At 40.6% G+C, this 18,525-nt stretch overlaps 2 protein-coding genes across 11 annotated transcripts in view; one reads left to right on the top strand and one right to left on the bottom strand.

Annotated features, from left to right (window-relative positions):
- Positions 1–18,525, top strand: part of LOC310677106 (uncharacterized protein) — a 332,640-nt gene that overhangs the window by 210,586 nt on the left and 103,529 nt on the right. The gene's annotated exons all lie outside the window — the stretch shown is intronic.
- The window catches only part of PHEX (phosphate regulating endopeptidase X-linked), an 89,265-nt gene that overhangs the window by 5,838 nt on the left and 64,902 nt on the right, over positions 1–18,525 (bottom strand). For all 3 annotated transcript variants that reach the window (XM_083439407.1, XM_083439408.1, XM_083439409.1), the window contains 7 exons: positions 13,672–13,730; positions 6,133–6,187; positions 3,341–3,408; positions 2,190–2,320; positions 1,914–1,979; positions 1,687–1,791; positions 417–493 (listed from right to left, as the gene is read on the bottom strand). In XM_083439407.1, coding sequence (XP_083295533.1) covers positions 417–493; positions 1,687–1,791; positions 1,914–1,979; positions 2,190–2,320; positions 3,341–3,408; positions 6,133–6,187; positions 13,672–13,730 — 561 coding nt within the window. The remainder of the gene's footprint in view (positions 1–416; positions 494–1,686; positions 1,792–1,913; positions 1,980–2,189; positions 2,321–3,340; positions 3,409–6,132; positions 6,188–13,671; positions 13,731–18,525) is intronic.

The raw sequence follows: 18,525 nt of genomic DNA on the forward strand, positions 1-18,525 counted from the left end.
TGGGTTTGGGCTTAGCGGCGCAGCCTGCATTCGCTCTATAGGACGCACACACATTTCCCCTTAATTTTTGGAGGGGAAAATGTGCGTCCTATAGAGCGAAAAATACGGTACTATATTGGATACCAACTTTCTTTTTATCAACAGAACAGAGTTCACATTTATGGATCAGGTTGTTTCTGCCTCCCACTTTGCTCTGTGGCCCATTGTTTGCCCTCCCTGATATGGGTTGGAAGGGGTTGGAAACTGGGTGCAATAAGGGGGGGGTGGGGAGTGCTGCAAAGCTGAAAGGAATTGCACTCTCCCTTGTGAATGGAGGACCAACATAGGATCCAACCCATGATGTTGTCATGTACTCTATTAAATACCCTAATGAATAGTGTTACTATTGTGGGGTAGAGAGACACACTTTAAAATACCTGAACTGAGGAGGGCTGTGGGCTCCAGTGTAGATTTGCTCTCTTGCACCTTCTGGTCTAAAGGCATTGCATCTCACCTAAGATTTAAAAACAGAAACAAGAAGCCAGTGAATTTATCTCTACCTAAAATCCTCAATATAGTTCATTTATTTCTTTTATTTTAAATATTACTCAACCAATCTTCACCAAAAGATTCCAGAGTCACATACGTAAACAGTTGTGGGCTCCAAACATTTTTTTCCAGCACTTTATTTTCACATGGAAGATTTTTCTGTTCCGTAAGTTCATAAATTGCAATGCATTGGATGCCAACTGCAAATGCAACCTTGGCTATTTAGCTTTGTCAACTAAATACAAGTAAAATAAACATACTAAATTAGATCACTCTAGGACACCAGGAAATGTTCAAATGCTAACTGAAAAATTTCCCGTGCACAGTTAAGGAATTTCCCTCTTCATTTTTTTGCAGGAAAACACACATTACTGGTACAAAAATATGAATAAAACTATTCACGTGCCATCAATACGATGTAAAGATAAACCAATCAATGTAGAGAACAAGGCAAGAGGCAATCAAAACACTAAAAATTAAAAAGCATTTAAATCAATCTGTTTACAACTGGTATTGTCGGACCAGACAGGTGCAAACAGAACAGCGTCAGCTAAAATATTCAAGAGCAGCCTTGTACACACTTATACATGCCCATGTAACTGTACAAGAGAGTTGAACTTCCTGTGAAGGAGGACAGTCTCATGGGGCAGAGCTGCCTCATGAGCCTGCTGGAAGCAACATCACTGCCGCTTAACTGGGAGCAGGGAGAGGCAAGGAAGTGGCCAGGTCAGGCCTGTGCACAGGTGAGAGCATCAAATTGGCTCCACCACAATCAGGAAGCCATAAACAAGCTGTCATGGCTCCAGGTCACATTTGGACCAAAACAAACCATGATCCTCCATTTTGGCTTAACGCTAAGCCAGGGTTCTGTTACTCTCACAGGAGGAACAAAGCAAGAGCCATTACGGTTTACTATGAAGTGCAAAAGCAGCCGATCTCTGAGTAGGTATGGTTTGTGCTTATAAAGGAGAAAGTGGGAAGTGAGAGAAAGAGAAGGAAAAGAGATGGCAGATTGCCCCCCCCCCCCCCAGATCTACACTCCAAGAAAAGCTGTGAATTAAGAAAGTTCTTTTTGTAATCAAGCAGAATTGTCTATTCACACTAAGCGAGCAGCTAAATACATACATCCATTCTGAAAGGGCATCTTGTACTACTCACATGAGCGTAACTTAGAAAGAAGAGCTGATTGTGGGTGAAGTCAATGCCTGGTAATAGGGCCTCTTCCTCTCCTTGTCTCTTTTCTTTGATCCACTTCCTATAGGCCTGATGAGAAGCACAATGAACACATTTAACTAGGTGCAAATTTCATCAACCCTTGTTACTCAATGTGGGGAGTGTGTGTGTGTGTGAGAGAGAGAGAGAGAGAGAGAGAGAGAGCTACCTACCCTGAAAGCCTCTCGCAAACCTCCATTATCTGCAATGTTTTCTGACAAAGTCCTCTTTCCTTTGACCTGGTGGAAGGAAAGAATATCAAGAATCCAAATTGTTTATATTTGTAAATTGCTTAGAAGTCACTTTGGCAATTAAAAGGTGCACAAAAATAAAATAAAAATAATTTTCAAAATAATTAAACTCTACTTCGTAGCTTTGTCCCCACAGCCAACTGGTTTCCATGATATTGTAAAAGAAAGAACATCATCCATCACTGCTCTTGCACTTACATTCAAGCCCGCTTTCTTCCAATAATAGTTGTTGTACTGATTGACCATACATTTTGTTTTCTCTTTAAATTGCTCTTCAGAGTCCAAAGACCACCAGGGATCCAAATTTCCATTTTTGTCATATTTGCGGCCTGCATTTTTTGTTTTTCAGAAAGGAAATTTTCTTTTTTTACAATTAATGTGAACATGAGGATTGAGCAAATAAAAGCACACACATTTCTTAAACACACATTTCTTATAAGCAAACGTTTGCTTCTATGAATCTACTCTTCTAGAGATTGGTAAAACTACCCATTTCTTGCTCTTGTGGACATTTCCCCCCAGGGGAGAGTATAACATCATTATGAGTTACAGTCACTTAAAAGACTCCATCAAAGGAAGAAATTTGGGGTACTCAGTGCTTCTTTGGCAAAAAATAAAATAAATGAGGTGTCATTGGTATCAGCATAAAATGTCTGCCATGGGCAGCAAAAAGAAAGAGGTGCTCTGTATCACTGAGTACTGTCAGACACAAAAAAGCATTGGACATATTCTTTTCAATTTGCATTATAAAGCATTTTATCCCCACCCCCACCCCCCCGGCTTCTTCAGAGAATCTACAAAAAAACTTCAGAAGTTTTCAAGCTTCCTTCAAAAAAAAAAAAAATTAAAAAGGGGAGATTGCCCTCAGCCTTCCCTGACAAAGTTACCCTTTGAAGGGGCTTCACAACTGTTGGAAGTGACAGCTTGGCAAGGTCTCCTTGCACCACCATACAATCCTCACGATACATTTGAAACATAACTTCTCCCAAAGAATCCTGGGGACTACAGTTTCCCCCCACTACAGAGTTACCAATGCCAGCCTCTTTAAAAATATACAGTACATAACTGTCAACTTTCAGATTTGAAAATAAGGGCTCAGCAGCCTCACCTGTCCTGGGGACAGTCTACTGGATATCTAACAATCTGGAATAACAGCGGGAAGCAGCAGGAAATGGCACTGAAATAAGGGAATTTCCCACCAAAAAAGGGAAGATTGACAGCTATGATACAGTACCCAGGATCCTCTGTGGTACGTCATGTACATTGGATGTGCTTTAAATGTATGTCAGTGGATCTGTCAGTAGTTATCTTTTCTAGTCAATAAATAAGCCATATGTTTGAGTACTCACCATTATTATCAAATCCATGGGTAAACTCATGCCCAACAATTACTCCAATGGCACCGTAGCTTAAAGACCTGTAGAAGAAAGGAGAGTATACACACTCACATAAACTTCGTAATACTGTGCAACAGAATGCAGTTATTTGGGCATCAAGAATTTAAAAACAAAGGCATTTTGTCCAAAAGACAGAGGGAAAGAGAAAAAGAAAAATGCTGTTTAATGCAGGGGTGATGAACATTTTTAAAGGCCAAGGAGTACATTTCTTCATGGAGAACATTTCAGGGGGGCTGCGTGCCAGAGGCAGAAGTGAGCAGAGCAACAGGTGCGACTTGATACAGGAGGCTACATTCCTGCTATGCAAAAGTCAGAGATTTTCTATACACAGAAACCCAAACATTCCTCCATGCAGGCAAGCGAGAGCATTTTCGCAGTTCAAGGACACATTTTAGCCAGATAATCATTTATAAACGCACAAATTATTTATAGTCTAGCCAACTAATAAAAATATGTTGGTTGTGCCTAATGAGCACTTTTGTATTGATTTGTTTGTTATTCTTGCTTATTTCTAGGGCACCGACCACAGCTAGTGCTCTGTATGTAACACTGAAAACAAACAAAACAATAGAGGCCTTGCCCTCTGGTTTACAACTTAGTCTAGATACACAAAGGGGAAGAAGAGAGGAGTAGAAATGGAGGCGTTCAAGATCAGTGAAATGCCAGTGCTAAGAGATGAGTTTCTATCAGTGTTTAAATACACCAACGGTAGAAGCCAGATGGATGCCATGAGATAAAGAATTGCAATGGCAGGTAGCAGCAGGGGAGAATGGATGAAGTCCGGGAACGACAGATATAATTAGGGAGGTTATTAAGGGTCAATATACCAAAGGAGCGATGAAAGAAGCGGGGTGGGGGGAGCACAGACAGATAAAAGAGCTTTGAGAGATGTAGAAAGAATGAAGTCATTTTGTAGGCAACTCAAGACGTTTAAATAGAATACAAGAAGGAAAAAGAAGCTAAGAAATAAAGCAGGATTTCTTGGTCCTATGTCTATCTTTAGAAGAGAACAATAGAAATAGTATTTTAATCCAGATTGGCATTTACAAAACAAAATTAATTCAACTGGCTTTTTAATTCAGCTGCTCTACAGAAACTTGAAGCATTTCTTAGTTAGCTGAATAATTAGTCAGTTAATAATATACATGAGTTAGTAGGGCAGCTGTGACCCTCTAGATGTTGTTGCACTCAACTCTCGGCATACTCAGCCAGCATGGCCAATGGTCCAGGAAAATTGGAGTTGTAGTCCAACACCACCTAGAAAACCACAAGTCCCCCACCCAAACATTGTTTTAGAAGAGGAGGCTGGGATTTCAAAATCATCTCTCACAAGATTTAACAATCCAAAACATGCCTTCTGAGTAATGTCTAAAACCTGAAGTCTGCTTTCATTTAAACCCTACTGTTTTCTTTTGTTATGCCCTCCATGAAACATAGCTGGCATGTAATAAAATGCTTCATACTGATATGTTGTTGTTTTTTTCTATCAGTGCAAAATTCCATTATAGGCCTGAGGTTAAAATTATACATTCTGTGACAAGTTTATTATTTTATATTGCATTGTAGACAGGTGTGGCATAAGATATGGAATACAATCTTAAGAGTTAGACTGTTCAAGTTTTGATAATATCAAGCGGTGTGCCTAGAATATAAAACCAACCCAGATCTCAGCATCTTTCTTTGTGACTGAGAAATATTGGAACAACGGCACAATACCCAATGCATGATCTGTATGAGAAATGCCGTTGTGCTCATGTCCTGCTTGTGGGTTTCACATGGATCCTGGACTTGGGCATTGCACACACTAACCCATTAGTAGAAGAACAATGGAGTTTTTCCTCAGTCTAGAATCGCTAATGCTTGTCCTCAAAATGATGTTCTCAATCCAGATTGATTCTGGATCCTGCTGTCCACAAGAGAGGGTGTGGTTACTTGATGTGTATTTGTAAGTGATGATTGCCATCTAAGTATACACCCACCAACAACATCACTGGGCATGTGTGGGTGAATCTTCCATTACTGGGATCACCTACATCTGTTTTCAAATGGACACACTGCTGCGTAACGCACAATGAATCTGCTATGAGCTTTTCAGAATGAAATGGGTTTCTCAAGAACGGCTTTTCAGTGGCAAAAAAAGATTCAAGAGATCTCGACTGTGTGTGGACTATGTAGCAAAAACAGCCTCCATCTGGGGATAGCTCAGTTGGTAGAGCATGAGTTTGAGCCCCACATTGGGCAAAAGATTCCTGCATTGCCGGAGGTTGTGCTAGATGGTCCCTTCCAACTCTAGAATAATTCGCAGAGGGATTGATTGTAAAACCACCCTGGGAACTGTAGCTTCTGGGAGGAGAATAGGAGTCTCCTAACAACTCGCTTTCCAAAAAAATGGTGTGAGTGTAGCCTTTATGTGCATAGAAACCCCTGACATTTGCATGGCTGGAATGTAGCTTACTGTACAAGAGTAAGAGTCATTTCCCTTGCTCCTCACACTTTTGCCTCTGGCCTTGCTCACTACTTTCATGTGGCTGGTGAGGGAACATAGTCGTCAGGCAGCCATAGGTTCTGAGCCCTGAAGTACAACAAAAACTACACATATCTCCTGATTTTCCAACTTTCTCAAGAATTTCTACTATGTCAACTTCATTTAGCAAATTATTTGCCAGTTCATTTCCCTTTAGGTTCCTTTTATTTATTTTTCATACCTTACATACAGCATTTTAGTTTTAAGACTTTGCTTTTACCTGGGATATTCTTTTCCCCAAAAGAATGGCTTCTGGAGCTCTCCTGCTGGGAATCCTGTGATTTAAAAAAAGAGAGAGGCGTAGTAAATTCAGGTCAACTGAGTTCTGAAGCCAGGGCTTTTCTAAGTCTTTTCAGATACTTCCCACTCTTAAGATCAGTGGAGTTAATCAAATGGTTAACATGACCATATATGAATCAGGAACACTGCATTGCCCTTATGAATGGACCAGATGCCGAGGCCAGGCAGGCAAAATTTAAAACACATTTAATAAAAGCATTAGCTATTTTTTTTAGTTTTTTCACCCTTTTTTTGTATAATGAATAACAGTTTTTAAAAAACAACAGAGAAGCAGTGGTGGCACCATTATATCTGTGGGATGACTTGTAGCTGTTTTTCCTTCAAAACAAAAATTAAGCATCCTTTTTGAAGAGAGTGATCACGTAATGTATAGTCTGCTCCTGATATAAAGAGCTTGCGGTTGCTGATTAAAAGGAATATTGAACTCTTCTAATCTCCCACCTGTCAAAGACAGCAAACTAATCGATCGATTAAATATATTTATATACTACCCTTCATCAGTTTACAGAATGGAAGTATCAATAAGCAATAAAACCGTGCAACAAAAGCAACCTGCAGATAAAAACAGAGCCATCAGCAAGTTTTTAAAATGCGTAAAAGACTTCAAAGCCCCAGACATGTTATATTAACCCTTTAAGAAAATCACAACTGCTCAGAGTGTTCTCATCCCCTTCGGATGTCAGAGGATGGGGTTTAAAGCCACTTCTGGACCTAAGAATAATCATTCCTATAATCTGCTTTCTTTTGTATATTTGCTGCTCCTTTTCCAACTATGCAATTTCTCTCTGTTTCGTTCACCCTCCTCTTGTCTTCCTGCTCCATCTTTTTCTGTTGCTTATATAGAGCAGAAACAATCCTTCCCATCCCTCTGATTTTCTTCCCCTGGACTCCTTCCAGCCCGTTATCATGAGCAGGAAGCCAAACTGCTTTGTCGCTCTCAGATGCATCACAGCTTCCACAGCTGAAGGTGGCCAGGCACTCCCACCTATCATCTCTCAGGAAAGGAAATGGGCAAATACTTCTGCTTTAGGTGACACCTGAGGCTGTTCTCCTTGGTGGTTAGCTTTAAAGGGCAGCAGACTAAAGAGCAGAGGAAACTGAGTTACGGGTGTCCTAATAAGTGATCACATAGCAGCAGAGAGCATAACCTAAACAGTCTCTACTTGCCATACCTGGTTCTGTATCACAGGCTTTCAATGCCATGTCATGTCATATTATATGCATCCATGGAAAGATTCTACATAATTTGATTTCACATTTAGTTCAATAAAGGTATTGCTTTGGTCTCCTCTTCTCTCTGTTTTTTTATTTATTCCTGCTAATACACCACGGGACGCAGGTGGTGCTGTGGGTAAAACCTCAGCGCCTAGGACTTGCCGATCGCATGGTCAGCGGTTCGAATCCCCGCAGCGGGGTGTGCTCCCGTCGTTCGGTCCCAGCGCCTGCCAACCTAGCAGTTCGAAAGCACCTCCGGGTGCAAGTAGATAAATAGGGACCGCTTACCAGCGGGAAGGTAAATGGCGTTTCCATGTGCTGCGCTGGCTCGCCAGATGCAGCTTGTCACGCTGGTCACGTGACCCGGAAGTGTCTGCGGACAGCGCTGGCTCCCGGCCTATAGAGTGAGATGAGCGCACAACCCTAGAGTCTGGCAAGACTGGCCCGTACGGGCAGGGGTACCTTTACCTTTACCTTAATACACCACAAAAAAAATCTATTGAAACAAAACACCATGCTGCAAGTGAACCAGACAATGATTCACTTGCCGAAATGCACATCCACACACAGTTTGCGAAGTGCCCCTGTGATTGCTTCATCATGTTCTTAACTTTCAGGTCAATGGATTTCCTAGACTTCTGGATTGGGTGTGAACTGGGCACATGAAAAGGAAATCGTATGACTGCTTTGCCATATGCCAAACTCTGTACAGACGCTGTTAAGAAGTCTGCAGGATCTCATATTACTTGGCTTTTGCTTTCAGCAAATATTAGCAGAGGAAACCCATGCCTTGAAAGTACTCTCTTTAAGGGATAGAACAAAAACACCCGCCCTATAACTTGCAGCCTACAGCTTACAGGAGTTAGCAAACTTTTTTCAGGAAGGGGCCGGTCCACTGTCCCTCAGACCTTGTGGGGGGCTGGATTATATTTTGAAAAATAACAAATGAATTCCCCACAAACAACCCAGAGATGCCTTTTAAATAAAAGCACACATTCTACTCATGTAAAAACCCCAGGCAGGCCCCACAAATAACCCAGAGATGTATTTTAAATAAAAGGGCACATTCTACTCATGTGAAAACATGCTGATTCCCAGACCATCCGCGGGCCGGATTTGGAAAGCGATTTGGCCAGATCCGGGCCCCGGACCTTAGTTTGCCTACCCATGGCTTAGGGCAAAGAGTTAGCATTGTCCGAGATGATTGTTTCAATGCACACATATTTGCTTTTCAAAGAGCCCAGCTAGCCTTGCCTCCATAATCCCCTTAAGAAGAGAAAAAATCCTCACCAGCAAGCAACTCATTTATTAAGCTGATGGAGCCATTTCTAAAAATTGATGGAACATCCTCCTATTGGGACAGGAGGCTTTCAGCACTTTCCTTACAGCATCATTTCAAGGGATACACTAAATGTAACTCATGTCGAGTGAAGCAACAAGCAGCATGTTCCTTTGGCCTGCCCATCTGCTATCTGCCGGCTGCTGTTCCCCTGCTGCCTTTGCCACCTGTTTTGGCACTGATGTATGAGACAGGCAAATTGCGGAAACTTATATTCTGGGGATCACAGTATCTCTAATGGTCTATGGTTGTTTGGAACTTGTCAAATAAGCTGATTTCTAGGCTGTAAAAACAATTTAATTATACTAGTGTGGAGAGCAAGGCTTCCTTGATTTATTTATTTTTAAATCATAGCCTATCTGGAAGTGTGAATTTTTATTTCTGCCATGTGTGCTGTTCAGTATCTCAGCTTCATAGCACACAACCATTCTAACTAAATACGTATTTTTTACCCAGTAGAATAACTATATATATATATTAAGGTCTAGGCAGTGTGGGTTTCATGTTAAGGAGTTTTCTCTCACAGCTCTGTGGAGGATTTTAGAGAGTGTCGCCATCACATCATCTGTTAATGGTAAGCTAAGGATCCATAATTGCTGTTTTGATGTTGGACTTCCAATATTATTATTATTATTTATCAAATTTATATGCCACCCTTCATCCAAAGAGTACGGAGTGGTTTATGGTATGAAAACACAAAGTACATAATATGCAATATCTAGGGCAGCATGAGATGGAGTTTGGAGGCATCCCCTTCAATCCATTCTGAAAACTGCCTGGAGTAAACCCACTTTTACACAACCAGGATCTCAGTTGCAACTGGAAAATCATAACCCACGTTTTTATATTATTATTAATCATCATAAACATTTATAAAGTGTCATTTGGGAAAGAGCCAGGGCAGCGGGGGCAAGCTGATAAGCACAAACCATGCCAGAAACTGTGAGCTCTGCATTGCACATCATGCATGCTCTGCTGGTTTTTTCCATTAAAAATCTTCTCTTTTTTGCTAATTAGTGACTATTTTTAAGCAAAGCTACATATTAGATGTTTTCCGCAGAGTCTGTGCTTGCCACCAGTAAGCGTCTGAATGTTGCCTCTGCACACTGTTGATTTCATTAATAGTAAATAGATTACTCCATTATGGAAAGGTACCGTTTAAAAATGGAAAGAGCATATAGTAAAATCTACCTTAATGTTTTCTTGAAGTGCTGTATAGGTACATGCAGACATGTATCCACACCTACAGCTCAGCTGATTCACAAATCAAATCCAGAGATTCATTTCTTGTAATAGGTCTTCAAATGTCATTTAACTGTTTAGAGTAGCCAAATTAATTTTGACTTAAGTGAAATTAGTTGGGTGATCTAATGAAGGTTGCATTTAAGATTGATTAGTTCATTGATTACTTGGCTAATCAAACTCATTAAACTTTAATTTTGCTTAAATGTCTACCAGCGAAATAACATGCCCTATATCTTGTGAAAACAATCCATCAAACATAATTAGCAATAGTACAGTTTGAAAAATAAATGTATTAATGAATATTAACATTAGCAGATATTTAGTGAATATAAAAGTTACAAACCAAGACCTGAAGTTTAACAAACTGATTATGGAGGGGAAGATCAATAATGCCCTTGTGAATTTGGTTGGTAAATAAAAGGGGGGGAAAAGAGAAAAAAAAGTGGAATGAAGAAACCCGAATTCTTATGAGAAATGGATATCTTTAAATCAGGGTTCAGGAACCTGTGCTACTCCAGATGTTATTGGATTCCAACTCCCATCAGACATCTGATGTAATATATGGTGCAATGTGGTCATCTGCACCTTCTTGCCCAGCCTCCAAGGAAGACTTATGTAGAGGACATTACAGTAATCCCCTGTTGAAGTTACCGGTGCATGGATCACTGTGGTAAGCCTATCCCTGTCCAGGAATGGCCATACCTAGCATACCAGCCATAGCTGGGGGGAAAGCAGTCCACATCATGTAGGCCATTTGTACCTCCATTGCTAGTGCTAGGATGCTAAGACCACCCTAGACTGCTCACTTGCTCTTTCAGAGGAAATCCAGAAAATCCAGAAAAAGCAAATTCCCTAACATACATGTGCAAGAGCACACAAAACATCTGAGAGAAGTTAGTACTAATGAGGAGAATGAGGAGTGCAAACAAAATCAGAAAAGGAATATATAAGGCAATGATACAAAACCAAAATAATATAAGAAGTCAATGAATGATGTGTTAAAATGGAAATTCTATGGAAGCATATTTCTTGTGCAAAACTCCCTATATTAGCATAACTGACTGAATCTCTCTCTCACACACACAGGATGAAACCTTTAAAATTAGTCGGAAAGGCCAGGAGGAGGAGCACTACAAAGATCAAGCTCAGAGACAAAAGGATGAGAAATATATACAAAAGAGTAACTTTCAATCTTTGGGAAAATAGGAACAGCTTGAATCTTTTAATTAGCAAGCCTGCTTGAACATGTAAATTCCAGAACGACTCTGCCCATTAGCCATAAGAAAGCTGGTGAGCTGTTTTTAAAGTGCTTTCTAATCAATAAGCTTCTGATTAGCCAGATTATTTATGTACGGGTTGGGGGATCCTGCAGAAAAGTCCAGCAACTATGCGATAATCCCCTCCTTTCTAACTGGGAAGAATGCTGTCATGTACGTCTCTTAATATTTACTTGGCTACCCTTCTAGAACTGCTATGACAAATACATGCCCAATTTGATATGCACGTATTTTAATGTAATTTAAATAGGCATTTGTACAAAAAATGAGGAGGCATTCAAAACTAATTTTAACCTTTTTAATCTCACTAAAAGAGAAACTGGACCATACTGAACACCCCGTCGCGGGGATTCAAACCACCAAAATTCTGATTGGCAAGTCCTAGGCTCTGTAGTTTAACCCACAGCGCCACCCGTGTCACTCAGGGTAGTGATAAAGTGGGATATCAAATCCAAATTCCTCTTCTTCTCTTCTTCCTGCAGTTTCCAGCAACTGGTATGTATAATCATAGCCCTGATGCAAGCTAGCACACAGAAATATGCTGCTTGCGTACCTATATACAGCAATAGACAACTCTAAATAAGTGCAGTTCATGCCACATGGATTTGTTGACTCTTGAAAACAGCAGGTAGCAAGATCTCAAGGTCAAACACTAGCGATACAAAAAGGTCAGGAGGAGAGATGCAAGGCACAACTGCTTGTATGCCCATGACTGATTGGTTACGTTTGACAGGTCTCGGCTTCTTGATGCTGTTAGACACAGCTAGCTGTGAAATCCCAGACCAGGAACCCTGACTCTCCTTTTCATTTTTTTCTTTTGGGACAGCTTTGTTTAATCTGCTATAGCATGGCAGCTCTGGGATCCAGATCATACCAAAATGAAAATGAACTTAAACAAAATACCAGAGGATTCAGTCATGACTAATCACAGAGACATATTTTGTGCTGTGAATCTGCATACAAGCCCTTGTGCTGAAGTTAGCAGGGACAGTCAGTTTTCTCAACCAAAGAAACCAGTAAAATCAGTCTTAAATAACCTTAAACAAGTAAAAATAAAAATGGAGAAATGCCATAATAAAATAAGGCATAGAAAAGGGAGGAAAAACCCCAACTTCAGAATAAAATAATTTCCTTATTGAAGCGAAAGTTTGAAGAGTTAATTGTGCATAACAAATTCGGTACTGAATAATACTGCTCAATTCTGCCTAGCTAAAACTTAGAAACTTTGTTAATTGAGCAGCATATAAATACTTTATTTAAAACAGCAACAGCAACAACCCTCATTTTATGAGCCTGAGCAAAATCAGAGAATTTATCAAGCTTAAAGTCACATGGTTTCAATGCCAAACAAGGTGCAATAATCAAAGACTAACTACTTCACAGGTCCATGCCTTCATGTCTTCTATCTGTTTCTAGCAACATAATTCCTTTAAGCAGAATTTTATTTTTAAAATAAAGGTTAATTTAAAAAAATACATTATCCAGGTATTTGGAAGCTTAGCATGCCTGCATTAAAGGACCTGTCCAGCTGTGATGAAAGTTGGCTTTGTAATCTGCAGCAGCTCCCATAATACTAACAGGAGCCCGATCCTATGCATGTTTTTTTTCAGAAGCACATAAAGCTGAGCCAACTTTTTTCAGAAGACCGAGGGTCGTATCCAGCACTGCATGCATGATGTTCCACTTCTGAAGTGGGACTTCCCCTTCCTCTTCTCTCCCTGCACACCCCCAAATTTTTCTCAATCCATAGACCCACCCAGAGGAAAGGGCAGGACAAGTGGAAGCTACTGCTCCTTTTCTTGCCCCATTGCTCTTCCCTAATACAGGCAGAAAGGAGCAAGGAGAAAGAGCATCAAGGTATGGGATTCTGGAATTGGTAGTAGGTCTCCTGATGAGCTATAGACATCAACAACAGCTGCCCCACAATGCTTAACCCCTGATGTTGTTCCTGGAAACACCCAAGGATGTGATGGTGGCTGGTACCTGAAAACCTTAATAAACCTGAAAACCGCTTCTGAAAAATTGGTTTCATGCTGTACTAGCTATGTCTCTATAGGAACCACATGGTATGTGCAGGTACCATGTTACTTTCCAAAGCAATAAGCTTCTTCCTGGTGGGACAGAAAGTGTTATGGTATGGGGCCATGTAATCTGCCTACTCTATTTGGCTCCTGTATGGGGCCATTACATGATCATGTTGGAGCAACTCCTAAACTGCAGTAGTAATGTATTAACAGGCCCTTAGAGTCACAACGGCACCAGCTAGCAATTGGCACAGGGGTAAGAGAAGATGCGACTTTGATATTTGAGGAAGCAAAGGGGATACCTTTTTTCCCATGTGAGTAATGCGGTTGTAATTTTAATCAAAGTACATTTTACTCACTGATCTGATTGGTCGATGAACTGTAAAAGGCATTGACGGTAGTTGGACTTGTAAACCACCTGCGGAAATAGTGAGAGCAAGTTAGAGTTGATGGTTTTGTGAACAAGACAAACAAACAAAAATAGTGAACTCTGTAAATTGAGACCAGAAAATTTAAAAAAATCATCACCACTGCTTTCATGATTTTATGGCTTATGTTCAAAGAGTGGCCGTAGAGCACATCCTTTGCAGGCAGAAGACCCCAGGTTCAGTTACCTGACATCTCTAGTTAAAAGGACCAGGCAGAAGATGATGGGGAGGACCCCTGCCTGAGACCATGAAAAAACATGTGCAAGTTGGTGTAGAGAATGCTGAGCTACATGGACCCAACAGTCTGGCTCAGTTTAAGGCAGTTTCATATGGTCATCCATTCCCCACTCTCTGTACACACTTGCAGCTGCATGAATATCACACGGACTTGCGCTCCAGACATCACTAACAACAGCAACAGTGCACTGCACCCACATCCTGTATCATTACAATGTGCAATTAGAACGCTCACTCCCTTTGGCACAAAAAAATCTATTCCTGGTTGTCAGTGTCCCTCCCTGCATGCCTTCTTTCGAATAGCTCCTCAAAAAAAAGGGTCCCACAGCCTAGCACATTCTCCATTCCTCTGGTCAAACTCTTCATTCTTTATGTTCACCCATGGTAAAAATTGTGCTGAAGCTCAGTCAGAAATGTGTTTTGAATATCAGGACAGAATCCAGAGAGTCCCTTCATTTCCCTACACACACACACACACACACACACGACTTTTTTTCTTCACAATCCATTTCCCTCGTGGTCTTCTTTGTCCTTCTCTCCCCCTCCTTCTAACACAACACTGTTCCTGACCAGGCTTCACCATCACAAGCACACTGCAGCATCATACTGATTAAGTAACATCTGGGGAAGTGTAGATTTGTTTCTGAATTGGAACATTTAAAATTAAATATGTGTATTAGGAAACCATATTTGAAAGTCCTTGTTGTTTCAACCATTTGATGGCACCCTGTCTCTCATGATTGAGAATAAATGCAAATAAATCAATTAACACCAGAATCAATGAATGGGAATGTCTAATAAATCTTCTAAGGGCTAAGCTGCTCAGAAAATTACTTAAGGGCTGTCATAGGCTATGACTTCAGTAACTTTGCTTTTACTTTCTCTGTAAAGAGAAAAATTAGTCTCTCTCTCTCTCTCTCTCTCTCTCTCTCTCTCTCTCTCTCTCTCTCTAGCCTGAAAGTCCTTTGGGGAGCAAGTGCTTGAGAATGAAGAATTTTTTGGAAAAAATATTTTTAAAATTTGTTTCTGCATTACTGTAGCCAAGGTAGTTTACAACCTATAAAAATATCCAACAAAAATCATCTTGTCATGTATAGCAATTCAAAATATAACTAAAAGCAAATAAGCAAAATTCAAGATATATGTAATGAAGGCACCAGGCAAGCCTCCCTGGGGAGAACATTCCACAGATGGGGAGTCACTGCAGAGAAGGCAGTTCTCATGTTGCCGTCCTCCAAACCTGTCACAGAGGAGGCACATGAAGAAGGGCCTTAGGTGATGATCAAAGGGTCTAGGTCTGTTCATATGGGTAGAGGAGGTCCTTGAGGTATTGCAGTCCTGATCCATTGAATGCTTTATAGGTCAAAACCAACTCTTTGAATTGGGGCCAGAAACTAACTGGCAGCCAGTGTACTAAGGCCAGGATTGGCTTTATACACTGTCTTGCGCTGGTGAGCAACTTGGCCACTGAATTCAGCACCAGCTGAAGTTTCTGAATTGTCTTTAGAAGCAGCCCCACGTATAACACAGTGCAGTAATCTAACCTAGATGTTACCAGAGCATAGATGACACACATTAGGCTATCCCTGTCTAGATAGGGCTACAGCTGAGCCACCAGCCAAAGCTGATAGAAGGCACTCCACGCCACTGAGGCCACCTAAGCCTCAAGAAACAGTTTACTCATTTCTGTATATTTTTGAATAAGCTGGAAAACTGGAAATGAATTGAAACATCACAGAACACTATCGTATGAATATCTTACATATCCATTATTATCAACTGAAAATAATAATTGTCCTAGCAGATTTTAGAAAGAATTGATTTATGTCTCTTACACACCGAAGAGAAAATGATAAGATGGCAGATATATATTTTTTTGTCAAATAATAGAAGCCAGAAGATGACTGACATCTATGCTGAGGAGTTGGGAGAAAACATTTAGCAGGGTTGACTGCATTCCAATTTCAGAGTCATTTATGGCAGCAGCCAAATAAACTAATTTGAAATGCAGTAGCACAGACGCTTATAAAGAGGTGCCCTCACACAGGACAAAAATGAATGACTTTTGCAATGACCTGCAGGGAAACATTTGAGACACTGGACATTTTTATTGGAAATTTAAAATGCCATTGCATTTCAAGTCTCTACCATGGTCTCAACCTTTGACACTATCTCTTTTATTCATATCTGCTTCCACTGTCTCAAAGCTTTCTGTTTCTAAGTTCTTGCACAAAGAGTTCTACAGATTTCACCAAGAGACCTCAGTTCTATCCTATGCGTCTTCTTCAAGTGACAAACATTCAGGACACTTTAAGCAAAGTATCAAGTCTTCCAAATGTTTACTGGTTTGCATTTTTTACATTGTTCATTGGTGTAACAAAATATATTTTTAATAATAATAATAATAATAATAATAATAATAATAATAATAATATAATAATAATAATTTTATATCCTGCCCTCCCCAGCCGAAGCCGGGCTCAGGGCGGCTAACAACAATGAAACAGTACAACAGTACAACACAACACTCTAAAATCATCCATTATAAAATTAATTCAAAGCAAACCACTGGGGGCTGCCCAGTTGGCACTGCCCCATCACAGGGCTTTCTCAGTGGTGGCTCCCTGATTGTGGAGTACACTCCTGAGTGAGGTGCACCTGTCTTCATCATGATGATTTATGTTTCAGGAGCAATTTGAAAACATTTCTGTTTACCCAGCATTTGGTGGTAGAAGAATACTGCTGTTCCTGGCAACCATGAGATCATTGGGTGGAAAAATGTTTTTATGTATAACTGCTTTTAGGTAGTTTTAGAATGTTAGAATTTATCATAGAACTGTAATATTTGGGGAGATCTCGAGGGTCATCCAGTCCAACCCCCTGCAATGCAGGAATAAATATGACTAATTCAAGTCCATTGATTTCAATAGGTTTGTGCTGAGTAAAACTTAGTTGAATACGATCTAGCATCTTTTTAGTGACTTAACAGTGCAATCCTAGGCATCTCTACTCAGAAGCAAGTCGCACTGAGTTCAGTGGCACTTACCACCAGGTAAACAGCTATGGGATTGCAAACTTAGTGTAGGTGATTTGGCATATTCTTGACATATTCAACAAATGGAGCCAGATTCTGACTTTTCATGCTTGCTTCCCTATAATTAGAGTTGGAACACATCCCAGAATAATTTTGCATGGACAGATTTTTAAATATAGGTTGCTAACAAATTATGTTAAATTTCTAGCTTAATACAGAGCAAGCAGCTTATGTGAAGAGACTTATTTGTACAGCTCTAATTAAACTGATATCTTTTCAGAATTTTACTGCAGGATTCCAGGCTTGGTCTTGAAAATATTTTATGAAGAGAAATTTGCTTGCAGTAAATCCAAAATTACAGGTTGCAGAACATATTCAACAAACAAGTACAGGTGGTTATCTATATATAGCTTCCTCCCTCATCCCCCCCATCCATATATTAGTCCCTAAAATATGCTGCTTCATTGTTACACCAGTTTCGTCACACACTAGGGCCCAGTGTGCAAACACATAGCAAACCTAACCATGTCTCCTCCTCAGATGTAAGTCCTATTGAATTTGGTGGTTCTTACTCTAGGGTAAGTGAGGCTAGGATACAGCCTAAGCCTACAGTGTTGTTTGGGGCAAAAGACAGCTGACAAAGAAACCATCAGAAGGAAGCACGAAAGGAAACAATGAGGGCATGTTTATTTACGAGGGGAGGGAGATAGCAGTCCCCCCATGGCAGCCCCAAAATGCAGCTGTAGCTGATCAGCAAGTAGTTTATTCATGGCATATAACTGCAATACATACAACTCACCTATATACAGTCGTACCTTGGAAGTCGAACATAATCTATTCCGGAAGTCCGTTCGACTTCCAAATCGTGGCTTCTGATTGGCTGCAGGAAGCTCCTGCCACCAATCAGAAGCTGCGGAAGCCCCGTCGGATGTTCGGCTTCCAAAATAACGTTCAAAAACCAGAACACTCACTTCCAGTTTTCAATCGTTCAGGAGCCGGAACGTTAGACTCCCAAGGCATTTGGGAGCCAAGGTATGACTGTACTTAAAGTAAAAGACATTTGTAGTAATATATTTTCAAATATCTCATCCGCAGGTGATTACATATTGTGGAACCTGTTCTGCAGTCATGAATATTTAGACCACGTCTCTAATGTGGTGGGTCTGTGAGTTCTTCCACTGGTGCCCACAAAGCCTCAGAGTCTTCCCACTCACTGCCTCTTCAGTAATGAGGTGGTGAGGGAAGTCACCCAAATACATTTTGAAGACGGAAGTTGGAAGAAGAACACTCTCCCATTTATTCTTGAATTTCTATGTGCTTTTCAAGGCTCAGATAAATTCTACTGGATCCAACTTTTACCCAGGAAAACTGTGGTGCACACACAGGTGCACAAGAGTGCATTCTTTTTGTTTCTTAGTGGGGGTTGGGACAATCTGGACAGGGAGAAATGACTAGAGTGGGGTGTTGCCCGCAGCACCACTCAAAATCTAAAAGTGCCCCCAGAACTAAAAAGG

The sequence above is a fragment of the Podarcis tiliguerta genome, assembly GCF_965153285.1.
Source record: "Podarcis tiliguerta genome assembly, chromosome: 4".
Taxonomy (NCBI): Eukaryota; Metazoa; Chordata; class Lepidosauria; order Squamata; family Lacertidae; genus Podarcis; species Podarcis tiliguerta.